Here is a 27,996-nt window from a genome sequence, read left to right on the forward strand (position 1 = left end):
CAATGCAATTGGTGTTAACAAGTTCTAATTGTTATTAACAGCAGCTGTCATTTTATGTTGACTAAGCACAACAGCTCTGGGTTGCTGCTGTTCATGTTATCCCATGAGGCACGCAAAGACTTATTCCAGAATCCAATTTGTCCAGAGGATAGTTTTTTAGATGGTAGAGAGCCAGAAAATACAGACCAGATGACAGCAGTGCTAAGACTTGCTGATTTAACACACCTAGGAAACAAAGAAAGAGCTAAGAAGTGGAAGGAAAGTTTGGAGATGAACAGACTGGATGTAAGTAATACCAATGATGCCCCCAGCCAAGCTTTCTAGTAAAGAAATACATTGGTGATATACTGACACCACCTTGAAATAGGACCAAGAATCTCACCTGTTCAGTGCTTCAGAATTACATATTTGATAGATGATGAAATCTGACCTTTGTCTCTATGCTACATTACTTTTCTAATATTATTTTTAAATTACTTTCATTTCAGAGTTATTTCCTGTTCTTTCTAGGAGAGTGAGCAGTAATAAGCTGTTACAAAGGCTGCAGCTTTTTTAAAAAATAAGAAGGAAAGAGGAAGAAAGCAGATTTTCTACTCATCACAAAATAGAAGACATTACAGTTAATAGGCTTACAATCAAAAAGAAAAGCAGTTATGATCAAAGTAAAGTTTACAATGCACATCAGACAGAATTCTGAAATTAAGTAATATCCCTTTACAGGTATGGAAACATCTAAAAAAAAATTAGGGTTAAAGTTCCAAAACCAAGTACAGAAATTCACAGTAAGTGATCTCTATTTCTATAACAACATCATAAGGGTAAAACAAAACATGTAATCAGCAAGCACAAAATCTTGAATTTTTATAGTTGTTACAGTACTTGTGTTTACCATGGATACCTTTATTGACTTGGAGTGTCCATAGAAAACTCACCTGATGAGCCTTCCCTTAAAAGCCATTGGTTTATACTCCTCATCAAAGCACAAAATTCAGTTTTTCCTACTCAAAACATATTAGTAACTGATTATACATTTAGGATTATCTATATGAGGGAGAGGATTTTTTTTTTTTTTAAATGATGAATGTTCGAAAAATTGTGTAACGTTTGGTGTACTATTTTGTACCTGACTGGTCAAACCATTTTCTTGCAGCTATTTTGAACCTCTGTGATAAAGTAATCTGTTTATTCAGTCTCATGATTGGTCTGATCTACACAAAGAAATGTTATTCAGGAGAGTTTTATTATAGTAATCTTCAATTCTAATGAATATTTCTGGGTTTGATGGAGAAGACAGATCTATTTAACATACGGACCTAACCTCTAAAACAGGGTAAAAATTATTCTATGAGAGATAGGGTCATGTGTAGAAAATTAAAAAATAAATCTGGTTTACGTTAAAGAAAATGTTCAGCAATAATCTTAAACATTGTGTCAGCATCCATTTAATTTATTTACAAGATTTAAGTTCTTTTTCTGGCTTTTCTTTTTCAGTAACTAAAGTTTCCATTTGTTACTCTTGCTCCTCCTAGAAATACAGCAGTAAACAATAACATAAATTGTTATTACAAAGACTTAGATGACTTTGCTGAAAGAGTATTTACCTCAAGCATGTCCCAAGAGTCATCAGATCTAGTTTGGCTTAAAGGTTCTGTTTAACATTAAATGCAAGATGTCCCTTTAGATAAAAGTAAGATAGAGTTACTAAAAAAAACCTACAGGAAGTGAGAAAGTAATAGAAATTGTGTTCTAGTTTAAGTGCAAAGAGATTATGTCTCAACATATCATTGTCAATGACCCTTTATTTAAATGAATCCAGTTGATACGAACTGAATATACCATTTTCCAGAACAGGAGGCGCATTAATATATGTCATAAACATAGAATATCATTACATGCTATTATGTAGTATCTCTAAAAAAAAAAAACCAGTGAGCCCCAGACTTGTTCTAAATCCTCCTGAATTCAGCCTCTTTTGACTGAAATATGGACTTGAGCAATGCCTGATGAGGTCCCTCCTCCAAGAAACTCCCACTTGTACAGAGCATGCAGACATCACAGACCTTGCAGTATGCAGGAGGATAGATGGTATTTTCTAAAACTGAGATTAATATGATCCTCTACCACAAAGAAATAAGCAGAAGTGATAGATTTTTATTTTATTTTCAACTTGGACTTTGTTTTAAAGATGTTTAATTTTTAATTATATCATGCTGGCTTAATGCTTACTTGTGTTATGGTGCTGCCCAGAGATCCTCACAGATGCAGCTTTCAACAATTTATTTGTGTTTCACAGATGGTCTGCATTTGCCTTTTGCCTTTTTTTTTTTTAAATATTAATTGCAAGATTTTAAAATTAATAGCAATAACAACTGGAACAGTGTTAAGCTTCAATCAGTTACTTGTCTCCAGAATTTCTTGTGGAACTGAGTTGCTTCAGATTAATGCAAAGCCTGCAACATATATATGATATCAATCTCTAAGTATAGTTTGGAATATTATCAATATGTAAATGCCTTCAGAATGATGTCTGATGTAACAGTAAGAGATTATCTGTTGTAATTGCAACAACTACAAAACCTCTCATAAGGAATTGCCATTTATTGTTAGTCTCCTGTAGTGCAACATACCTGTCAGGCAATGAGCAGACATTCATTAATACAAAGAAGTAAAAAACCTTTAAAGACCTACCTCAGAAGCAAGGCATGGAGCGGGGGCTTACTTGGTTAACAAAAGATAGGTAATGCTGGAAAACTAGAAAAATGGGAATGGGGATTTTCTCCCTGAAAGGGAAGAAGGACAATGCATACAGAGTAATTCTTTCTGTGATGGCACAGCCTGTGGGCAGTTCCCTATAGGGTACACTGGAGTCCCCATAGACAATGCAGTGGTTTGAGAAGGTCACATGGTTCCCATGGGTATCCCAAATATGAACCATAGCCAACCTCTGGTAATCAACTTACTAAAAAAACCAAAATGAAACAACAGCAACAAAAAGTTGACGCATGATATTCTACAGCCTGGTTTATGTAATACTCCAGATAACGCCAGGGAGCTAGTCACATCCACTGCTGGTACCATCCTCCAGACAAGGCTACACAGTGACTCTGTCTTACATTAACTTCATTTTCAGTGATATTTCTTTTACAAGACTGGAAAGTCCTGATTGATTGCAGCAAATCACAAGTAGCCCTAGTTCTTTGCAGAAGCAAACACTGGGATCTTGATCCCAAATATTTAATATTTGAGGATGTTGTGGGGTTTGGCTTTAAGTCCCTCACTTTCCTGCCAATTTCAAATGTGATTCAAAACTGAGTTCATTTTCTGATCTGTTGCAGTCATTCTCACGGGACTTCATTAGAAGCAGAATATAGAGGGGATTGTAAGAAAATAAGTTGGAAGACTTTCTGTAGCTGTCATGTCCAAAAGGATTTAAAAGGCTAGATCAGATGACGAGGCCATCATCTTTACATGAATCCCTTCCTTTCATGCACGGTTTGGAGGCCTATGAAGAATTCTCTCTCGCTTAGATTTTTAATATGAAAAGCTACTCATGTCAAGACAACCTCTGTCTTGTCATGAAATTATCAGCTAATAAAAGATGGTGACACAGTAAAGCAATCCAAGAATAAATCCTATACCACTTGTGATTCCTTCCCAGTAAGTTCTATTTCAGTGGGACTTTCGCTATTGTTCTCAATGCGCTGCAAAAAGAAACTCAGGCTGTAATCAGCAGTGAGTTCAAGGCAAATAAAAAGGAGTAAATAAATGCCACAAAGAAGCCTTCTTAGGCTGCTGGCAACAGCACAGCTACAAAATTAGCTTCTGCTTGTGACGTTCAAACAGATGGGTGTCACCCAGGTGGAACAGATGACACATTAAACAACAGTCAGTCTCTCACTCCATCATATTTGACCCCAAAAGAATGAAAAAGTTCATATTTAAGGAAAAAATTACTATGATTTGCTATGCATATTTTGTAAGTCATCCCATGTGCATTTAGAGACACAGGTACAGAACAGATTGCGTAATATAAGTGTTTTATCAACTTTAATTTAACCTACAGGCATTATGGAAAGAGAAGTCTGTAGCTGAGCTTCCTACACAAAATAAAACCTTTCTGATCTGTCTGTAAAGCTGATCTTTTGTTGCACAAACAAGAGGAGGAAGGATTATAATTAGTTCCATTTAAAAACAAAACACAATGGAGAAATAAAGTGCAGTGAAAGAAGAGAAACAGGCTAATGGGAAAGTTACCTCAGCAGATTTACTATGCATCTCTCTTTCTGAAGAGGCATCAGCAGAGCAATGCATGTGGGCTTAAAAAAATGAGTTTACAACTGCTACATGCATGGGGGAGAGTAGTCCCATGTTACTGTAGGTCCCACAGAGATAGACATAGAGCTTGACAGTTGATGAGACTATCCAATTATTAATGGTACAGTACAGAATATTTTGCTGAATGAGGTCCCTTACTGGGCCAGATCCTGGGGATGACAGCCCACCCACAGAAGAAACTCAGTGCAACACTGACTGTACCAAGAGAAGATTTGCTGTATAGCACACACAGGTCCTAAAGGACAAGTGGCATTTTAAACAAAGCTGGATCAGTTCAGTTAGTAATGAATTCAAACCCAGTGAAATTCCTGAGATGTCAAGCCAGGTAACTTCCACTGTATTTTCTTCTCAGGAAATGTGGGGTTTTTTCAGATAAACATTTAAAGTAAAGCAGGTAGGTTTTCATCTATTTAGGATTCCTGCTGAAAGCAATGAATTTGTAAACAATGGAAGCAAAATAGGATATGAATCTATTCTAAAGGAAGCATAATTAAGACCACTTTATTTTTACAAGCCCACAGTAAAAACCCTCAATAGCTAGAAACATTTGCTGTTTTTCAAAGCTTGAATATTTCAGAAAGACTGTTTTCCATCCAATATCACAAGAGGGAAATAACCAAGACCAAAATAATGTCTCACAGATTTTATTTTATGTATGAATCAACTAGTCTAAAGAAAATACTACCTTCTTTGACTAGAAGCGCGGAAGAGTTCAAGGATACAGTATGTATTTTTAAAGAAAAACCTAATACACATGTTTGGAAAGGAAGAGAAGACGACTTAAGCTCCTGGCAGTATTTGCAGACATCCACAGACATTTTGAATAGAGGTATTCTTCTGGGGGCTTTCACCTTGTCTGAAGGTTTTGTACTTGTTCCAGGTCTTACACTGTTTATTACATTTTAAAAAGTCAAGTTATTCTTTCCTACTGCACTGCAAACTAGAACATTACTCTTGCTAATTTTGGGGACTCAAGAGCAAACAGAGCAGGGGAAGAGCCAGACACAGATGAAAGCCTAACTCTAAAAAAGCAATTTAAGTTTCCACTTAAAAAAAAACAAACCCTAACAAAAAAACACATACACAAAAAACCCCAACAAAACCAAACAGGAGAGGTAAGGATTTTCCTCAAGCCTGTAGCAATAAAGTCTGTTAATTTTCTGCTTGCAATATTAAAACCCTTGCTGTCAAAAGTGCCTGACCCAGCACTGCATCACGTCAGCAATACAGGAAACATCACAAGGGGCAACTTTTTATGCTTCTGTCAGACCAAGACAAATAGACAGGGATCTGACACTGGAGATTAATATTAAAGCTCTAAAGAGATCACATGTCAAGTAAGTGATTGCAAGTTATAAGGAATTCTTTAAAAGATATAGTAAAAGTGAAACTCAAAACACAAAACCTCACACATACACTGCAGTCTCATTTCATTTCCAGAGTATTTAAAAAGAAGACATTCATTCCATCCTGCCAGTATGCCAATTTGTATGTAGAGGAACCGTTCGGCTCTACTGAGTTTGCACTCTATGTGGTATGACTACTAGTAGTTCTACTTGGCACACAACTGCTGTGGTTTAATCTTCACCCTATATTCCAAAAAAGAGCTACTGTGTTCATTGTCAAGGTTTACTACTACCCTCCAAGAACTACTCTGTCCTAGATATTATCCTCAGAGAGTCCAGACTTGTAGGAATTCTGTATGGACAAGCAATGCAGGATCCATCAGCTTTATCAGGTTTGCAAACCAAGGAAATGGCTTTTGAGGTGAAGAAGCCAAATCTTTAATGACATCAAACATTCATTACTACAGTAACTCTGACTCCTATTTGTTATCCAAGGCCTCATTTTGTTACACACTACATAAACAGAATAAAGAGTTTCATCTCTACAGAGTCTGCAGTTTTAGAGATACGAAACAGACCGACAGAGCTAGATAGGACTGTGTCCAAAGCTAGCCATTCTCCCTAAGTGACATTCCCTGCAGCAGAGATCCTTTAACTACTAGGGATGCTGGGCTCTTAATCCTCATCGAATTCTTCAGTGGAAAGGATGGCTCAACCTACTGCATCTCTGAAGCAAATTTTTCCCAGGTCATCATTAAGTACTCAATTGCTATTATACCAGAGCTTATCAGAGGTTCATCTGAGAAAGAGCAGCTTTTAATGAAGGTTGCACTCCTTATCAGCATTAGCAGTCCTCATTTTTTTTTTCCACTAAGAAATGATCAGAAAGACACCCTTTTCCAGTATTCAGAAGAGTGAGGAAGGACAATCATGTTTTTGCAATAATCTGTTTCGCAGGGACCAAGCCTTTTAACTCCCCAAAGCAATGGAAATTTCACTGACGTTTTTAATGAAAAAGGGGTTGATTCCTGTATTAATTCACAACTAAAGCATGTTTCCCCCTTCCCCTCCAGTCTCCTGAGGATAACATATCAGCAAAATAACATCTTTTCACACATGCACATCAGCAAAAGCATCTGTAAATTCTCATTCAAGAACTGAATTTGTGGTAGTGGCTCATAGCAACACATAAACCAGAAAGAAAACAGCTTGATTGGCCTTTTAAAAGAAAATCCAATTCACAACAAATCCTACTTTAACTTGTTAGCTGAAGATGGACGTGAGCATTTGAGGGAGGGCAAGGAATGGAACATATTATTTGTATAATGCTTCTTCACATCATGGCCACATGTTGAATTCCAAGTATCATGTTGTAGGGCAGTCTAAAGTTCTATTTTACATGTAAGCGAACACAGTTAATTAAAGCACCACCTCTTGGCACAGGCAGAAGTCACGTACTTTTAAATTAGCCCCTGTATTTTGGAAGACCTTTCTTCAGCAGTTTAATTTAATGAGCAAACATGAACAAATAAGAGACACTGGAATAACCCATTTTAAGACATTGGAATAACCAATTTTAAGTCATTTCCTCCAGCTTCTCCTGGCCTTGAAACTTCTCTCTTCTTCCATAGTTTCACTGGCCTTATGAACGGTTGTGAGAAGAACCTGGAAGCCTGGAGGTACTCCTCATGCTCTGTTGGGAAACAGTCCCAAGTATCCATCACTGCAGCTGCGATTTGAGAGCTGTTCCCATATTAGCTGCAGCAACTCTATGTATAGTAATTACTGATCTGACATTTGGCAATTCTGTTGAGCCTATTTACAGCGCTGCTCTGAGATGTCAAATACTTCGAAAATACAAGCTAGAATAATTGCATAGCCATTGCATATATAAAACCATTTTAAAGTTAATTGCCTGGTACTTCAGATAAACAAAGATTTGGGCTTCTTTTCCAGTAAAGCGCTCTTACTGCCAATTACATCTGAGTTTCCTGGCTTCTGGCAGCCATGAGCATACTGTCACAGCTAAATGGCTCCAGAAAGCAAGTCTCCTTAAAAAAGAACAACTTGCATGATATGCTTGGGATGATTATTTAAACAAGTGCTTACATAAACTAAGAGATGAAGGGCTGTGAGAAGTAAGGTACTGAACACTGACTGCCCCTTAGCTTGAGCAAGGCATACTCAAGGAACTGGAATAATGTTATATTAGGAGGCCTTTGCCAGTTAAACAAACTGATCTAATCATCATATCTATATTGCTGCAGGTGTACAGGTCTTATTTTCATCACTGCAGGCAATCAAAGACATTATACTGATATTGAATTATACACATGCAATTGTGTTCATGACTGCTTTCCCTAAAAGAGTACGTGCATGGTATATGTGTATCTGAGCTGCAACCCACAGACAAAACTGCAAATGCAGGGAGCGGCAAAAGAAATACAGCAATTAAAACCCCAAATGGGAATTAATACCCAAAACAAGACATAATTCCTTTCAGTTTACTGGAGGGGTTATTTTTGTAAAAGGCTGTTCTTTGACAAACTTAGGATTTACTGATAATAGATAGTTATTCTGAAAACGGAGATATTTTGATGGTTTTCTTTGACGTAAACAGGACGTGAGTAGATTAACTAACTGTCCTAGCTCAGGTTTGTATGACTATACTATACGTTAGTGTTGCTAACTGAGAAACTATGTCTGTTCTGCTCTAGGATATGTATATATAAAAATAAAATTTATTTTATACAACTCCTCTGGAGTTATTTTGGCTCTCCACTACTAACAAATAGGGGGTTCCTGTTATTTGTTTTTGTTTTGTTTTTAAGTTTAGTCAGTGAAAGCAGTGACTCAGATTACACCTTGGAAATAAATCAGTTCACCAACTGTGTTAGTTTGAGTCATCTCTCCAAATCTGCAACACTGGTTAAATAGTTGGTCTCACAGCACAGCAGACAAAAGTTGTGAATAGCACTAAACCTCAACCTACTGATTTGAGCTCAAATAAAAGACAGTCAGGGACCAATCTTCCCATTACTTCTAAATAAAAAATGCATGCTGTCCTTTATACTCTTGCAATAATTAAAAAATAATCCTAGTGTCTGGAGTAGCACTTGGTCCCCAAGGAAAGAATTCCTTTCCAGCTGAACAGATTTTTACTTTTGTTTTGAATCTCTGCCAGGCAAGGAAACCAAATACAGGCCTTCCTCACTTGCTTTCCCCGCCTTCCCATGAGCTCTTTCACCATCTGTGCATGATCACGGCTCAGCCTTTCCTTCCACCCCTCTGAAAAGCACACAAGGATTCCTCCCGAACTTGTCTCATTGTGGGCCCACACGGCTGCTGGGGATGGTGCTGGTGAACTGGGGGGGTTGGATTAAATGTGACATGAAGTCACTCCCCAGGGGCCACTAGGGGCCTGATGCAGAGGGAGAAGTTGGGGAACTATTTTCCTCTCCGCTCAGGGAAGCGCCACTTGCCGAACTCCCCCTAATGAATTTAGTGATCACACTTCTGCATGGCCCTGCTGAACCACCGAGCCCTTATGTACCATCCCTCTCTGTGGGACTCACGATGTTCCCTGCCATGTCCTCTGCGGGGATTCAGTGCTGTGAGCTCAAAGGCATTAATGCAAGGGAGATGGTAAACACTGTGGTCAACACTTGGCCCACAGAGATCACGTGTTAGTCAGCCTGCAGGAAGCTTCACTGTGACTAGTTTACACTGACAATGTCTTTGAACAGCAAAAACACTAGGAACTCCCTTCGAAGAAAAACTGGCTTTTCAGAAGCCACCAAAGTACTCAACACTGCAGACATGTGACTATTAACTTCATTTTTGTTCCTCTGCTAAATCTTGCAGGGGAACAGAAGTGCAGTTGCACCTCGTTCTTTCCTCTGATTACGCACCTGTCTAGTCCCCGCTGTATATCCAGGTATTGCAAGTGTTTGTAAGGACTTGCAGAAGGTTCCAGCTCAGGTTATAATCTCAAGGCTTACCATAATGCACGTAACAGTTCCAGCTCTGCTGGGCACTGTGGAATACACAGTCCAGAATTTGCAAAACGTGCACACATGGACAGCCACAAATGTTAACTGCAGCTTTCAACAGGGAAACAGCAGCAAAATTAACAAAGTTTTCAGGAACATAATGCAACAAACTGAATCCCAGTACTCACAGCAAACCATTAATGAAATGCAACTAAAGACACCTCTATGGGTGTTTTTCAAAAGTCTAAAGAAATTGATATTACTAATAGAATAAACAGATAGAAAACCAAAATAGATGTAGTCGTGTGTTCTCTTCTTCTTCTTCTTCCACCATTCAAGATCAAAACCAGTCTCTTGTTTGTGCACACACCTGAGCTATTCTCACTTGCCCTTCAACTGTGCTGAAATCAGCCCTGTGGACATTAGTTCTTGGAGCAACGTTATCTACAAAGAAAAAGTCCGTTAAGACTGCAGATCTATTCATACTTGGTTACCACACTGTCTTGAAAAAGAAGGGTCTTGGTCTTGCAGCTTTGCAATACACGGTCAATTAATGCAGCAATGGTGGTGGCAAGTGGCAGAATTTAGTCTGTGATTTTTTTATTTTTCCAAATCCGTGTCATTCAAACTATGCTCTAACTATATTGGTGTGGAATTGCTCTCAAAGGATTACTGATCTACACAGAGAAAGGAGTAAAACTGGAATATACTCCCTCTGCTTCAAAGTGCTATCAATAAGTTACACTTCTACAAATGACTTTGAGAAGAAACTGCAGTACGGATGGTCACATTCTGGAAGTTACCAAATGCTAAAAAGTTTAGCTTAACTCCCAAGGTAAATTAGAACAAAGAAGTTGTGCAAGGGCCAGAGCAAATGTATCACTGTGCCACATTTTTTAACACCCCGTCACACCCTGATCCCTTAAAAAAGTAAAAAATATCCCATGAAACCTGTGGGTTTGATACAAAAAAGAGGATTTATAGTCGTCAGTATCAGATCCATGTTTTACATTAGCTGTAGAAAAACAACTGAACAATCTAACACTCCCTGTCAATTTGCCTTATACAAATTGTAAGGCTTGTAATAAGTCTCTGTCGTTAAATGTTCTCCCAGAAGTGCCTGTTGTGTACAGCAGTCCTGGCAACATTGCAGGTTCCAGTAACAGCAAGCTCATCCTTGAAGCAGCAGCTCAGTCACATTTGAGTATGGCACTGCCATATAGCAGGGTGTTACAGAGTTTAAACACAAACAAGATTTTAAAAAAATTCAATAATGAGACATTTCATTCATTCATTACCTGGTGGAGTTGGTGCAACTCCTCTAGATGTCCTGCCTGAGTTGGTTCTAGGAAGCTGATCTGCTTTTTGTTTCAGAAGGTCGGTTCTTGATGTCGGCTTACTGCAAGATCCCCAGTTACTTTGATCTACTGCAGAAAGCCTTAGACAAGGAAACTTCTTAACGTCACTGGGCAAGACACACGCTGAGAACATTTGTTCTAAAACAAACACTGGCAAGAACAAATCAAAAGTTCAAAAGGAAATAAAAAGGTTAGGCAGCTTCCATACACAGACATCAGAGTAAGCTTGTTTCTTAGTAGTAGCATTACCTAATTGAATAACTCCACCCAGAGACATTTTATGGTGGCCTAGGAGTGCTTGGAGAGTACAGAAGATATATAAAAGATGTAATTTATAGCTGCTAGTGTCATTTTACATTGCTGAAAAATACTTTTGTGCGCATTTGCATCAGTTTCCAAAAGTAATATAGCAAAAGGCAATCTAGTCTCGCTAGTCACAAACCCCAAAGCATGAAAACAGGACATGCTGACAGGTGATGCTTCTAAGGAAAAAAGCCAACCATGTTATTTCCCCTGAATGAGGGGCACAGGACAGCTGGCAGATTTTTTAAATGTTGAATCCTCTAAAAAAATTCCACTTGCTCCGTAAACTCTAGAGGAATACAGATAGGAAAGCAACTTCTTCAACAGCACAGCTAAAACACACCTCACCAGTTTCTTCCTCTGTAGCACATTCCTACCTCTATAATACCTGCAGTTATGCCAAACAATATACACAAGTAAAGCTCTATTTTTATTAGAAAATAAAGACATATATAGAAAGCAACAGAGTGAGGGTGACAAACACTCAGATTCAGCATAGGCACCCTTCTGTAAAGGTCAGAGGTTTATTTCATTCACCTAGCACATGCAATCTATATTGTTAGCCTTCTTGTAGCCCACTCCTGGCTCCCGTGACAGGACACCTCACTCCTCAGGGCAGAGATGCACCTTCTACATCAGTCCTCCTTCAACTGATGGGATAACTCAGGTCTACCAGTCACTTCATCTTTGTGAGCACAGCTAAAAAAACCCAACTCTTGTCACTCCATAACTTTTCTTCTAGATTAGATACCTCTCTCAACCTCCCTCCCCTAAAAAACAGAAGTGTCCTCCCAGCCTCTTCAGCAGCCCTGGCCTGGGATATCAAAGGAGGTCAGTACAAATAAACTGTCTCTACTCTCCCAACTCTCTAGTGCGCTAAGGTTTTCTCCTTCAGCCCTTCCTGCTCCAAAACTATCTTGATCTCCTCAGCCTCCATCCTCCCACAGTCATTTCTTGGCCCACCTGGGTACCATTGTCTCCTGCATTTCCTAGCTCATTTTTTTCAGCATGCCCGGTAGCAGACAAACTATCAGATGGCTCTTGACAGCCATTGATCATGAGGCTATCATTCCTTATGGGATCAGAATGTGCAAGCAGGGTGTGCCCTCTAGGCTAGCCCAGCTTGGGACAAGGGCCTTATTGCTATGATTAAGACCTCTACTACATTTCAGGAAATCATGAAGGAGCAGAGAGACCTAAAAAAGTTGGCCTTATAAACATTAAGTAAAATGGCATCAGCCCTAAATGGAAGGAGGAATGAGCCAGGAACGATGATACTGGGATGCAAGGGAGAAACAAGGCACCTGACTACGACAGGGTTTCAGCAGGGAGCAAGACACTGCCTGCTCCCTGGGACAATCCCTTCTCTAAAATCTCTGCCATTTCCCAATTTCCCAGGTATGCCACATGTAAGAGCTTAGCTCTTCCATCACATCATACTCTACACAAACTACCTTTGTGTGCCCTAGGAGGAGCCTCTGCCCGGGAAAAGCCAAAATCGTCCATGGCAGTTGTTGAAATCATTCCCTGCGCTGAGAGCCACGGCAGACACGCACAGGACCTCATTCTGTGTTGCAAAGAGGTTTGAGAGATTTGAAGCTGAGGAAGCCACACGTGTCTATTGTATTTCACATTGCAGAAGGAAGATGCCTGGAGGACAACGTGCATGTTAATCTTCTATGCATATCAAAGAAATAATTTTAAGTAATACAGGATACAACAACTACCTAGTTTATAAAGTTTTCCATTTTGTTGGCCCATAGAAAAGCAAGTGTTAATCAAAATATAATGCCTGACAGCGCTTTAGAAAACCTCTGCATTACAATATTTAAATATATAATTATGTGCTTTTTTAAAAGCCTGATTGGAAAAATCACATCATTTTGGATTTTCTCAACATTTGGTGCGTCAGCTCTCAGTGTCTTAAGAGCCCTATAAATAGATGTTTGGACCACCGCAATGCAATTCATGTATGCAGTTTTTCCATAATCCACTTAACTCTATTATTCAAATAAAGTGCAACTGGATCTTTTCTTGGGAACAGGGATTATGCAATGCTCAGTACGGGAGATTCAAGAAAAACAGTATAAAGACAAACATGAGCTGCAAACACTTGCAGAACAGCAGTTTGTTTATATTTATTTATATGCTGTATTTCCATTTCTTTATCACCTAACAGCCACTAGCTCCTTTTGCCTCTTTTGAGCTACCAAATTCTTTCTCTCTCATGTCTTAGTACACCAAGAGTGTGGCCAAGCAGTTAAACATCAATTGCCAACTGATTAATAATGAAAATATAATTGCAGAATGATCAAAGCTTTCATATAACTAGATCCCTGTGCTGCTAGGAACTACTGTTTCAAATTAAAATTATAAACCCCTATAGTACTGATGAGATTTTGCCAAAATCCACTGAATTCTGGAGTTTGTTAGAAAACCAAAATATTTACAGTTTCAGGTCAGAGATGGCTAAATACTAAAAGCACAGCTTTCTACGCACAGAAAAGCTTTTCTCTCATATTTCTAGAAGGCAACTACTATTAATATGCTCCCTTAACCTCCAGTTACATGTGAGTAGAATACAAATACAAAAATAAAAATATGGAATTCTGCAATGAGAACTCTGAATGAAACCTTTGAAAATATACTGTATAACACCACTTTAATACACACACACATATACCTATATGTATCTAAACCATATTCGAGGATGAATTTCATTATCTGTGTCTTACTTTTCCTTATACACTGAATACATCAATTACCTAGTATGAGCTATCGGGTAAAAAGCTCTATGAAAGATGTGAGTATATAATGTGACACAATATATATTAGCGTAGATGAAAGCTCCAGGATAAAATGCATTCAGATGGATCCTTTTCTACATAAAAATGAAGTTATGGCTTCCGGTCAGTTCAACACTCAAAAGCTGTTTCTAAGGATCCCAATTTCATCTCATGCTTACGGTTAATTTAGAACCTCAGTAGCCTACCCCACCTCTCCAGGGAATTCCCAGCTATGGAGATCCATAAGCTGTAAGCAAGTCTCTGAAAGGGCTACTTTTAGCAGAATGTGGTGTAGGTTAGAGTTACGTGTTATGGGGATGAAGACATCAAAGGAAGCAAAAAAAATGTGGAGAACATGATGGAGGTAGAAAATATCAGATACTGCCAAATATCTACTGACAATTGCAATGGGATAGAATGCCAAAGTGTTGGCACCATGGAGGAGACATTTTAGCAACTGTTTCCTTTTCATGAACTCAAGCCCTCTGGAATTAGGCACGGTGAAATGCACAGGTAGAGGGGAAGGGCATTCCCAGGAGGAAGGAGCAACTCCAACAGGGAACAGAGGCAGAGAACTGTGTCAAGGCTCAGTACAAGTCCACTGGGGGACTGCCAGTGGTCACAGGGGTTTGAAGCAGCTGATGGCTCTTCTCTGAGATGTCTTCTGCATTGGGGAGATACCACAAGGAAAATAATTCCAGAAAAAAAACCCATCCACTTAAAATAGTAAATAAGTAGCAGTGAAGGCTCTAACAATAAAATAACTTTCGGGGTTTGTCTGCCTTTCCACTGAATCACAACTCTTCAGCCCACCTCAATTCTTAGCTTTCACCACAGAAGGACTGTCTGCCACCAGCAATCAAATGAGTAAGTGCTTAACCGGAGCACTGCCAGCCATTAGCATTTTAATGAGAAAGTTCCTAAAGGCAAGAATATGCTTTAGTATCACTACGTCCATTCTTTTTCCATTCTGTTTTCACCAGACTGGCGAGACATTTCACTTTGTGATTCGGAATTCCAATTTCAGAAAAAATATCTCCCATCATTACACACCTCTTTCTTGCAACAAAGTGCCAGTTCTCCACGGCTCTGCTTTCACATTTTCAGTGCTGAAACACAGTAAAAATGCCTTGCCTCAATCATCGTGATAGATTCACTCTCAGTTTATAGCCAACAGCTAAAACATACAACAACATTTTCCTCTCTGCAAGGATAACTGAAAGAGCCCAGAGGAAATAATCTAAAAATCCAACTCGTGATGTAAAAGAAAACTTTGTGTAGAGATACATCCATTCTATAATACCAAAAGTGAGGATTCGACCTGAATTTATGTCAAAATGAAAGACATTCCAAAGGGTATGCATTTGAAAATAGGAGATATGTGGCCCACATAAATATGCAAAAGTAGAATATACTAATACAATTGCTTAGCATAAAATGTAACACTCATAAATTATTGCAAGTTTAACTCTTACATTTGCAATGTGCAGAAATTAGCAGCAAAACATTAATTAAAAATTAATTACATTATGTACTTTCATTTAACACAAGTATGCCAATACTACGTAAGAAATCCCTATCCTTCTTTAGAAGACACTGAAAGACATTAAACGAGTCATTTACAGAACACATGTCCAAAAACCTTTTACAGACAGTGCATGATCAGAACGTAAGCATATCCAAAGTATCAAACTCTTCTCCACCTAGGCTCAACATGGATGCACCTGCCCAGTGCTCATTATAATGAAAAAAAGAACTGTACATCTGCTCTGCTAAATAAGACTAGAAAAGTCATTTGGACTAGAATTATCTATCTATACAGACAATATCATTAGTCAGAAATGTATGGCTGGGGCTAGAGGTAAGCCCACAAGTGATTTTTGTTTGTTATTTAACTCCTGTTTCTAGAAATGGGAAATTATATCTACCTTGTGACTGTCTGACATTCTGATTTCTGCTGTTACACTCCAAAATCTTAATCACATCTAAGTGTTTGCTTTATAAACTATGAAGAAATTTAGGTTGCACCTGGACTTCTTCCACTGACTCACGGACTTATAAATAAAGCCTGCAAGTCCTATAAAAACATAAATTCACTTGACACATGTGAGTTCAACAGCTGTTTCCTTTTGGGACCTGTGATAATTTCGGCATCTGTTTGAAGCACTAGTAGCACCAAGTCTAGAGCTCTCCGCCATGCCTCTGTCTTGGCTGTAACATTATCATAAACCTTTAAACCCTCTCTGTGGTCAATGAAGGGACCAAAGCCACCCCCGAGCAGATCATCTCTTCTAAACTCTTTCAATATGTATGCTGATGGAGAGCCACAGTCAGCTGCTTTTTTGAGGTGATAATCAACTGAGGTACATGCTTCCAGTTCTGATGCAGCTTTTGCAGTGTTACACATAACCACCGAAAGATACTGCTTCCAGCCACTTGCTAATGCTTGGAGCACAACTGATTTATACTCTGTCGCAGGTGCTGCCAGCCAAGGATTGTGAAAGTCTTTCACAGCATTTTTGTTTGCCAGCATCTGAACGTGACTAAGGCACAAGAGTTCCACTGCACCACCACCAAGAAAAACCTTCTTATCATTTAAAGCATGATGGAGCCGATACACTAAAGTCCAGAACTGGTCTTCAATGAGCTGCATCTTTGAAGCTACAGCAGTGGTAAGCACAGCTGTGAGCAGGGGAATTCCTCGCACTTTTATCCTGATGGGCACAAGCTCACCCAGATCCATTGCACGCCCATCACAGGCCTTCCACAGCTCTGCATAGGCCCCACTCCCCACACAAGAAGTATTCAGCTGGGTGAGGTATGTCACTGGCTGGGCACTGGTGACCTCCCCAAAGGCACACAACACATCCCGAGTCACAGAACCAATCACCAATATAGTGTTTGCTATGCATCTTTCCATTAAGTTTTCGCACACTTTTCCTTTGACCAAAACCAAGTTTACTTCAAAGCTTATCAGAATATCTAACATACTGTTTAGCCACAAGTCTCCAGCTCTGCCTTCCTGTAGGCTAGGATGCTCCAATATGGTCCTTACATTACATGATCTATTAAAACCTAAGTGACGATATTGTTCAGTCAGGTCACCATCCATTAGCAGAATCCGAAGGGGTTTGTCTTCAAAATATTTGATAACTGTGGCTTGTTCTGGTGATACTAATGTCACAAAGCCTGGGGAGACACACGAATAGCTTTCAGGCAGGCCCAGTAAACAGCATGTCACAATTTCTGCAATATTAAGCTGGGAGGAGCCACTGCATTCTGCTCTCTCTTGTTGATAGGCAACAATACTTTGTAGCAGTTTCATGCTCGTCTGATTTCCATGGCTCAGAGTCATTGCCAGGTGTCCTAAACCATAACATTCACATGGATCTGCTGGTTGTCCTGAAAGGTATCCCTGAAAATTATCTTGCTGACTTGAAAAACGGCTTTTTGCTATAGTGCTGAAGTATCTACTATGGGTTAACTTTTGTTTGTTACAGCTGGATGCAATAACACCACTTCCAGAAATCACAGATGTGCTTTTGTCACCCACTGGTTTGACAAGAGAAGCTATTGAACCAAAGCCACCCAAAGATGAAGCCAGGCACTTGTTAAAATTACAATCATCTTCTTGATGTGAACAAGAATTCATTGGAATTACTTCTGGTGCAGAAATCTCTTTCTGAAAATACAGAAAAATCTGAGGATTTAGAAGACAGTCATGTCCAATTTGGCAAGTTACGCTTTTAAAAGTGTTTGGCCTAACACTGCTAGAACACAGCTCTTTATTTACATCATGTATTGATATTTGAAGACACTGGACTCTCTCACAGCAAGAGTTCAACCCCTCAGACATCACAGATACTATTGCTGAAACAGGAACGTTCTGCTGGAGACACTCCAGTACAGCATTGCTCCATGCACCAACGAGAAACAACAGGGTACTCATCCCAGTCTTAAACTCCTTGTTTTGTGCCTGAATGGTTTCATTAAGAAGCTGTCCAGCAGCACTAGTTAAATCCAAACTTTCAATCAGTCTAAGAGCAGAACAAATCAATGTGCTTTGGTTGGTGCTTTCATCCACAATGAATTTACATGATTTCATCGGCCCCAATAATGTTCTTCCAGCTAATGCTAAGGATGAGAGTTGCTGAAGTCCAATATGTCTTCTTGCATTCACATCCCTGAAAGCCATGGGCAGCAGGCAGCATCTGTGAACAGAACACAAACTTACTGCTCCATCTTCACAGCACTCCAGAGCATATATCACCAAAAAAATTAAAGTAACAGTCTAACACTGAACACAGCTCTCCTGTGAGACTGTCTGTATAAAACAGTTCTTCATCCTGTTCACTTACTAAGAGATATCGATGCACATAGTTGCTGAAATGGTGCATTGCTAAAATACCATGGAATTTCTTCTTGCTGGCAGATGGTACAGTGCTGTTAGTTCCAGTGATTTCTTAAACATGAAACAGTACAGATTCTATAGAACTACCATTTCTCTCCTGACCGGCTTATCTGGAATTTCAGTTATAACCTTTATATGCTGATAGACCTAAAGTTCTAGACTAGCCAAAATTGACAACAGAATTTCCCTTCAATTACTAGCTACATCTTGAAGTACCAGAAGAATCATTAACCAACAAATTATTTTAGTCTATAGTTATCTGTAATCAACAATTTAAGAAAAGGACTTTTGGATAAGTAACTACTTTTAACTTTAAAACTGCACTGGGAGTACACACCTGAAAATCTCCATCCAAACTGCTTAAGGGTTTTTCTAGAAATTTTTCCTGCCAATCTCTTGTGATAATGATCTAGCCAGGCTAAGTATCCATATCAGTACTTCCAGTAGTAATCATAAAAAGCCTCTGTTTTCTTAACTGGAATCTTTAGCTTAATATCACAGGTAGTTTGTTTTGAAATAAACAAACAAAAAAATGGAAGTGATTAAATAATATTTATTGAATCATGGAATCCAATATGAAACATGCTTCTCCCACTCCCCCAAAAACTCATTCCATCTGATTCTTCTTAAGGATTTATTAAGACTGTAATTTTGTGGTTTTCTTTTTTGGGAGAGAGTTTGGTTGGGGTTTTTTGTTGTTGTTTTTTTGTTTTGGGGTGGGTGGGGCTGTTTGGGGTTTTTTGTTTGGGTTTTGTTTGTTTTTGAGATCACTGTTTCCAAATTCAAGCAGTTCTCAACTAGTAACGGTCACTTCTCAATCTGCTCTTGTTTTGATAGAAAAGAAAGCAAATAACCAATTTGTGGTTCTCTTTACAGAATTTAGGAAAGAGCTAAATTAGCTATGCAGAAAGGCCAAGTAATGCTCTCTCACTACCTAGGAGCTTGGCACATTGTTCTGGGCAGAAGGCCATGCTGCTGTTTGGATGGGAGACAACTATGGAAGGACTGGTGGGAAAGGGGTTTCCATTTTCCAGTACAGTGAACTTCTTACTCCTCAGTCACTCCCAAACAAAAGCTCAGCCTAGCAATATGAGCCACTGTCTTATTAGGATGGTGCTTTTATTTCAAAGAATGTGAAACCAAGATTGGTTAAGAGACAGATTAATTGGAGTTAGTGCAGCACCTTCTATCAACTCAATGCACTTCCACCAAACCTCAATGCAGCCAACTGTAAGTTGCTTAGGTAAAATTTTCTCTGAAATTTAAGTTGAAAAATGTGCCCCTTACTTTCAGGTTAAAGTCACACTTTAAAATTGTACCTTCATTTTGGACACCAGCCTGTATTCCTGCAGATCCATAAACCTGAACCAAATGGACTCAGGGCTTGGCTGCAAAACCAGATGAAGGCAGGGCACGCACTTACAGGAAAGAATGTTTTTATATCATTGCTTGCACAACCTCTGCCTGCGTGGTTTACCATTTTGTGATACTTTCTCCCTCACTTTGTTTTATGCATGCTATTTTGGCAAGAACACCACACTATTCTATGCTGTAGGAACCAATATACAGCAGACCCAAAATTCAGCTTTTCATCCCCCCATCCCCTGACCTTTTTTCCATCCAGTCTGAGGTGGAAAAAGTAAAGGGTCAATTTTGAAGTCAAACACGAGTGAAGTCAGCAAAGAGAAGGAGGCATCCTGGAGAATGAACGCACTGGTAACGAAGGACAGCTGTGCATGAGACACCAGCTACAGATGGCTTCTGCTAAGCTAAGTTGCACACTGACCTACTGCTGCCTGTCTCTGCAAGCAAAATAAAACTCAACTTTACGTTCAGTTTATGTTTACACACACAGATTTTAGGGGTCTCAATAACTCCGGAATACAGGAAATATGCCAAATGCTTATTGCTCACTTTGTCTTACAGCACCTCAACCACAAAGGCTACACTAACTCAACAAAATTTTAGATCAGTTTTACAAATTAATGTATCTCTGTGAAATGCCGGCAAAGGGTCTTACATGCATGCACACGCATTCTCTAATACCAGCAGTAGTGTACAATGAATGAGAAACGGGCAGAAAATGCTTTGCTTGCAACTAAACCACCAAATGCTCAGGTCACTATCACAACTTACCTGGTCTACCTAAGAGCCAGCACTATTACTAATGTAGGAAAAGAAAGAACTTCCTAGCTTAGTGTAGCCGAACCCAAACGCCCATGCTGAACCAGCCCCCCTCACTCACAGCCTGGAAATGGAAAGCAGCCAGCACACAAGCGGAGAGGCACCCTGGCAGGAGCCGAGGCTGCTCAGCAGACACCCCAGAGCTGCCCTACGTCAGGCCTGTTAGCGGCCCGGCCGCTTCCTCCCGGCTGGAAGGCAGGCCCAGGCCCCTCGCCGGCCCCGCAGCAGGCAGGTGCCGGTTTCTCACCGATTCGGCCGTGTTTTCCTCCACTCCCCGTGCCTGGGCTTGGCTGAGGCGAGCTGAGGTGAGACGGCAACAGGCAGCCCCAGCCTCGCGCCACCAACTGCCGCCGCACGCGCCGCACCCCGTTGCCAGGACACCGCCGCTTGTTTGTACACCCAGCGGGCGGAGCGACCCCCGCGCTCTCGCTGACATCGCGAGCCCGCCGAGTGCCATTGGTCCAGACTAAGGGAGGGGGGCGGGCTCACCGATACATTGGGCTCGCTCATTGGACGGTCCGTGGTCACTGCGTGCGGTGGTGGGCGCACTCGCCTCCGCGAGGCGGGCCTGGCCGTTAGGAGCGGCGGGGCCGAGCGGGCTGTCCCGACCCGGAGCTGTGTCCCTGCGGCCAGATGGTGAGCGTCCTTCCCCTCGCCGCGGGCTCCCCTTCCTCTTGCCGTGGAACGGCTGGTCCAAGCTCCCGGCTGTGCCCGCGGCGTGGGCTGGGGTTCGGCTTTCCCGAGGCCCGGAGCGCCGTGCCAGCCTCGGGTGGGCAGGCAGCCGTTGGGCTGTGGGGAGCTGGTGCGGGGACCGCGCGGGCTGCCCAGGCCGTCTCTGTTGCTTCGTTCCCTCGCACAATGCGGAAGGCAACATCCCGGCCGAAAACGGAAAGGAGAAATGCCCTGCCCCCCCCCCCCCCCCAAAAAAAAAAAACCAAACCAAAACCAAACAAACCAAAACCCCAACCTTGCCACTCTGAAAAACACCCCCGATAAAGCATCAAGAATCGTAAAATACGTCACCCTCTTTCAGGCATAAGCCGGAGGAAATATGCCCGCTTAATCTTAGCTGAGTTTACTGACCTCCTCCACCTCATCCGGTCCCCTGCAGCATGTGGCACGTTTGAATGGTATTGGCCAGGCGAGAAGATGAAATATAAAATGCTACTTCTCAGGATCTTATACACAGGATGCATGAAAAAAGCTTCAGGTAGCGCGTTAGCATGTTTTTTTCTTCATAGTCAGAAATAGGTCTCACGTGGGTTTCAGAGTGGAATATAAGGAGTAAAAATCTGATGCTTGTGTTAATAGCAGGGAAAAGTCAAGAGGTGTGCCAGACAAATTGGTTTGCAATCCAACCTGGGAGGGAGAAATCATGTTAAAAAATGAAATTTCATTTCCAAATATAATAGAATGGAATCTTCTGTGTTACACATCGGGTATTTAAAAGAGAGATGCTAGCCAAAAAATGGAAACAATTCAGCAGAGGTAAGAGATTACTCAGCAGTAGCTAGAAAACAAATTCCCTTCTTAGTATTTGTTTTTGTTACTTTTATAAAGCCCAACCAGTTAAAGTTGAGGGTGGAGAGGGACTGCCCTTCCTTCCATGAATCTGTGCAGATTCAAGACTAAAGGACTAAAATCTGCTGCTGGGTTAGAAGAAAACCTGTACTCGTGGAAAACATCTCCTGCTCAATAGGTGGGGGTGGTGGGGAAACACTCTGTACTGCACACCAGAAGCAGGAAAGGTCTCAGAAGCATCCTGGATAATAATGCACCAGCTCAGCACAAGCAGATTATTTCTCCTTATGGGACAGATTTTGACAGATCTCACTGCCACCACTGCATGTTGTTACCTAGCACCACAGCTAGTTGGTGGACAGGCAGGCTAGAACTATGCAGCTCCCTTTAAACTGCTCCAACAGAGCAGATGCTCTCAGACATCCCATTTCAGTGCTGACTTTGAGGAGCAGCTGAATTTGAGGCCCACTTACAGTCAAGACCCTACACAACCAGACTTTTTTAGCCAGGAGGATGATTTACTCGTGCTTTCCAGGTGAAAGCACCCCTGACACATCAAAGCAACTGTCAGGAGGTGCAGAGGGTCTTAGTCACCTCACTGGAGTGTTCACTTTCACACTGCCCGCCTGTTTTTCTGGCATTACTCCTTTAATTTATGAACTTTCTGTTTAAAACATGAAGTCCAAATGCATATTCCCCAGTAACAAAGTCTTGAGCTTGTTTTCTTTCTAGAATAACCTAAGAAAATGAGCACAGAGACCCAGTGTCTACCACTTGCAGCAAAGACTGTCTCTCACTTCTGCTACAGCTTTACTGTTGTTATTTATAATTTAGTTGTTTTGAATTTTCCCCGCAGTGGGCTACTTCTTACCTTTTCTCTCCTTCACTTTCTGAAGGCATCCAACTATAGAAAACCTGGCTTAAGTACAGCCCAGCGGAAGAAAAGCGGCTTGAAACCTGAACTTACAGAAGAGCAAAAGCAGGAGATAAGAGAAGCTTTTGATTTGTTTGATACTGATGGATCTGGAAGCATCGACATAAAAGAACTGAAGGTTTTCAAACTTTTTTTTTTCTTGGATAGAAATATCTTTGGCCTCAAAATTGCAGCTGCTTTTTCTCTTTGTCTAGCCATAACCAAAATATTTAACATAGTTTTGGGGTATGAGCAAAAGTAATGGCTTGCTGTCATGACTAAATTTGGTGTGTACTATGTGGTTAACCTGAGAAAGCTCTGCATGTAATGCTTCGGAGCAGATAGGCTTCTCTAATACACGGATAGTAGATAGCTTTGAGTATCTGAGCATTAGAGGAACTAAACAATTCTTCTGTTTAGGTACACACAGTACACATGTCAATTTTCATGACTGGCTACGGTCATTGTTTCTGGGAAGTGGACTTTTGTTGTTCTGGAATGAATGTCAGAATATCAATTTTTTTCTTCATCGCAGAACTAAACACAAATTTGGCACACATTCGAGAAAGATACAACCATATTTTCATATACATAATCCAAAATTACCTGGTTTTTAATTTAAACATAACAAAACCAAGATTTGAGTTGCATTTCAGTAACAATTCAGGCAGAGTGTGTGTGTGTGCACATATGCATATACACAGTAGTACAAGGGGAAGATTATTCTCAGTTCTCTCCCTGTGTTTTACTGGTGTCTGATTTTTTTTTTAAGCATGAACCTTTTATCTTATCTCCTTGAGCTTGATTTCTCACATACCCACACTCTGCCTCAATGTCTGTGTACATAACCTAGAAGCATGACTTACCTAAGCCTGTGGCTTAGGATTTATTTGGAAGTACTTATGCTTGGTTAAGGAGAGCGTGTTCTCTGAATGCAGACTATACATGTTAAAATATAGTTCTTAAAGTGGACTGAAATGTTTTAGCATCAACCATTTAATGCTATGTCTTTCTTGTTCAAAATTAATTCAAAATAATGGATATTGTGCAATAGAAAGTGTTCCCCTCTGAAAGACAAAATGGAACATTTTCAGTTGTCTCATTGCAAGAAACTGGTCAGAAAACACGCTTCAGTTAAATGTTACGTTTCTGGTGAGTTGGCACTTTCCAGTAGAAGAACATTTAGCGAGAAAATTTCTACCTAATATTAACTATTGATTTCCACTACACCATATAGGAAGAAGAAATGTTCACAGTGCAAATCTTCCTCTGGTTACGTGTTCATGAAACTTCAGTCTCTGAATTAAATATGCTGTAATCATCTGATACACCAGGATTGTGAAATTACTAATAACCACTCAAATAGCAAAATCATTGTTCTAGCCTGGTGAAATGCCAGAGCCTGGTTTGAAACAATGTTAATATTAAGCCTTTGTACAACAATCTACACAGCTGTTTTTACAGTAATACTTTGCTTGTGCTCTGTAAGACTCAGAAGGTTTGCTTTTCTTTTCCTCAACTAGCACAGCAGTCAGTCTTTGCTTTGCTGAGTATTGTCAGTTCCCACCCCCTCCTGCTCCCTACCACCTAGCCAGAAGTGCCAAGTTCTTCTATCTCTGTGTACTGGATTGAGTAAATTAACTGCATGCAATTGCGCACCCATCAAAATTAATGGGCATTGTGCCCTAAATTTCAAATGGAATGAGATCGCATCCCTGGTCTCCAACCTCCCTTGAAGTGCCATTTTGATAATCCAGTCCCTTTAGGAACTGTGTAGATCAGAACCTTTACCTCATTGAGACACAAAAAGTTTCTCTTAAGTTTCAGAAATATAGCAGTGTTCCACATGGATATAAAGAGCAAATATGCCTGAGTCTTAAGAATTATCAAACCTACGCTATTACTGTTTGGAAAGATGAAACAAACTGGTAAGAGCTATCAAGATATTTTCATTGCAGTGAGTTATTACAGTTTTGAACGAGGAAATGAAACAAGTTTTAGCGCAGTTGCTGTCGCTATCATTCTGGTGGCCTTCTAACAGAATTGCTTTTTGGCACAGGTTGCAATGCGTGCTTTAGGCTTTGAGCCAAAGAAGGAAGAAATTAAGAAAATGATAGCAGATATTGACAAAGAAGGAAGTGGCACCATTGACTTTGAAGACTTTTTGGCTATGATGACGCAAAAAATGGTAGGAATTCTTAAAAGAAATTCTTGTGACAGCATAAAAAAATACTGAAAAGGAATATCTCTGTGGCAGGTGTTTTCTAATTAATGTATGTTTTACTCTTGTTTTAGAGTGAAAAGGATTCCAAAGAAGAAATCTTGAAAGCTTTCAGATTATTTGATGATGATGGGACAGGAAAAATTTCATTCAAAAACTTGAAAAGAGTTGCCAAGGAGCTGGGAGAAAATTTAACAGATGAAGAACTTCAGGTAAATTCTGATTTGCCAGAGCTTTTCTATCAGGCACAGACCAGTCCTGTAGTCCTTAAAGACTGGGTGGAAATTTGTGCCTTTGCAAAAAGATCTGAAAGGTCAGAAATACAAAGAACAATCAAATACATAGTTACATTTTCACATGAAGTGCTTCTGATTTGTTGTTGTTTTAATGAATGGAAGATCTTGTGTTCAGAGTCCAGTGGCTGATCAAATGCACAATATGTTTTGTAGGAAATGATCGATGAAGCTGATCGAGATGGAGATGGAGAAGTAAGTGAGCAAGAATTTTTGAGAATCATGAAGAAAACTAGCTTATATTAATATTTGTTGCCTTGATATACAGCTGCTCCAAAAGATAACCTGGAAGACTTAAGAACTGAGCTTGCGTCTCCTGCATATTTTCTGCCATATAAAGAAAGTCTGAAAGGACAGATTTTTGGTTCATTCTTCTTTTTCAGCAGTCAGTTGGGGAAAGGAGGTTTCAGTACCCAGAACTGTTAAAATGAGATATTGCAGAGGTGAAAAGGAAGGGTGAACTGAACCTGCAAGGCAGGGTCCCTCCCCCTCAACAATTTCACTGATTGCCATTTTGGATAAAGAATGCTGTGTTTCAACTATTTAACTGAAAGACATTTCACTTGAGAGGTGAAGATTCCCACTGCTGCTGGGAAAGGCCCCTTTTGACTTGCCTAAGGCTACAGAATGAAGGTACAAGCACAGTATTTTTATTCCTTTTAAGGCTTTTAGGTTATCTTTTGGTATTTGTCTCCTTTGGTTTATTTCCATCAAAGACTGTAAAACCAATTGCGTATCTGTCTCTAATTCTGTATGAAACGCACTGTTTTCCCCTGGCAAGTTGGTTTTGGACCTAACAGAAAGCAAATGTAGATAACCAGATTTGGTTCTTCATTTGGAGCTGTGTGCCACCAGTGGCTGTTCTTCTGTTTATGTGATCAGCTGAAACCTAGTTTACCTGAATGTAACCTGCTTGGATTATCAAAATTTATTGTGTAACCAGTCAACATCTTGTGCCATTGTTCTTACTCTCAAGACATTTCAGAGCTGTTGTTACCAGAGCTTCTGTTACACCAGGACTTTAGGTACCTAAAAAGTTCAGTTATATGACGCACTAGGGTAAATTTTGTCTTTGGCTGTTTATAGTCAAGTTGCAGGGAGGACTCGTATCTGAAGTGAAAACATAGCTCACCTTGGACATCTGTGGAACACTGTATATATTTAGATCCTAATTCATTTCAGACATCACAAGTTTGGGTTTTGTTTTTTTAGGAGTAGCTTCATTTTCTTGAATATTTCTTGCACATACTGTCAATCTAGGACTTACTGGAGAGCCACGTTTCCTTCTGTATTATGGTGACAGAGCAGTGACACACAACATGACATCTGATTATGTGGTTCTGCAGGAGGGTTTACCCTTGGGTCCCAATTAGAGAATCAGCTTCACAACTGCAGGGAAACAGTATAATCCTAAATCACATCTCTAATAAGGCGCCTGATGGAGAGTTCGTTACTGCTCACAGTGAAATGACAAGTAGGTAGCAAAATGTCAGAAGGGTTGAGTGGGAAGAGAATGGAAAGAACAACATTCCACCAGTATCTGTTAAGATCCCTCTTCTCTTCAGACAGCTTCTGCTGCTTGACAGCAGTAACAAGGCTTGTAGAAGGAAGGAAGAGCCAGCCCCTGGATTAGCTCCTCATTGCAGCTGCTCCAGCAATCGTGAGCTGTAAAGGCCCAGCAGGGGGAGAATTAGTTTCGGGAGTGGAAAGGAGAAGTGTTCATTTACATACCTTCTCAGCATGCAGATGCGGACCTGGCACATTCTGCCCCAGCCCTCCAAGTTCTGTATTCTGAACAACTCTAAATAGACACCCTCTAGCCTGTACAGAAATAGGCTTAAACCTGTGGGAGAACAGGGATTGTGTAGGACCCTGGAAAACTCAAGAGACCTGTGAAGTCCCCTATTAACATATTCAGTGGCAGTAGATGTAACCTGTAGTACTGTAAGCATTTTAAAATGTCTATTAATTTTGTATAAGTGTGAAATAAAACTGTTTGCAAGTTAAAGACTTTGTGTGCTTCATAACGGGTTTGCTTATTATGAAAGCTAAATTTTCAAAAATAATTTAAGTGGTAAATGGTTCACCAAGTACACTTTCATTTATCTTTTCTTTCTAAGAGAAATTCTTAGGTGCAGTAGTCTATCACATAATTCCTCTCCCTCTTCCACTATGCTGATTAAAAGTTTCTAGTACTAACCACATATTCAGAAAGGGAAATTTGAAGTTCTAGTTGATTACGGGGAATCCCAGAGCCTATTAGAGTGACTGTACTTTTTTTTTAATGCTGCCACAGGAAGAGATTGATGACTGTTGTTTACCTATGATGCATG

The 27,996-nt window shown here is 40.2% G+C and overlaps 2 protein-coding genes across 2 annotated transcripts in view; one reads left to right on the plus strand and one right to left on the minus strand.

The window, feature by feature from the left end:
• The window catches only part of BBS12 (Bardet-Biedl syndrome 12), a 134,708-nt gene that overhangs the window by 11,840 nt on the left and 94,872 nt on the right, over positions 1 to 27,996 (minus strand). The window contains exons 9-10 of the mRNA XM_054824029.1: positions 15,174 to 18,331; positions 10,972 to 12,984 (exon numbers count right to left, since the gene is read on the minus strand). Of these exons, the coding sequence (XP_054680004.1) occupies positions 16,198 to 18,331 (2,134 nt within the window). The 3' untranslated portion in view covers positions 10,972 to 12,984; positions 15,174 to 16,197. The remainder of the gene's footprint in view (positions 1 to 10,971; positions 12,985 to 15,173; positions 18,332 to 27,996) is intronic.
• Positions 21,227 to 27,671, plus strand: LOC129205802 (uncharacterized). Its single transcript, XM_054824030.1, has 5 exons — positions 21,227 to 21,351; positions 23,133 to 23,288; positions 25,209 to 25,337; positions 25,445 to 25,582; positions 25,820 to 27,671. The coding sequence occupies exons 1-5, from the start codon at positions 21,349 to 21,351 to the stop codon at positions 25,907 to 25,909; spliced, it is 516 nt and encodes a 171-aa protein (XP_054680005.1). The 5' UTR covers positions 21,227 to 21,348; the 3' UTR covers positions 25,910 to 27,671.

This window comes from Grus americana, chromosome 4, assembly GCF_028858705.1.
Source record: "Grus americana isolate bGruAme1 chromosome 4, bGruAme1.mat, whole genome shotgun sequence".
Lineage (NCBI taxonomy): Eukaryota > Metazoa > Chordata > Aves > Gruiformes > Gruidae > Grus > Grus americana.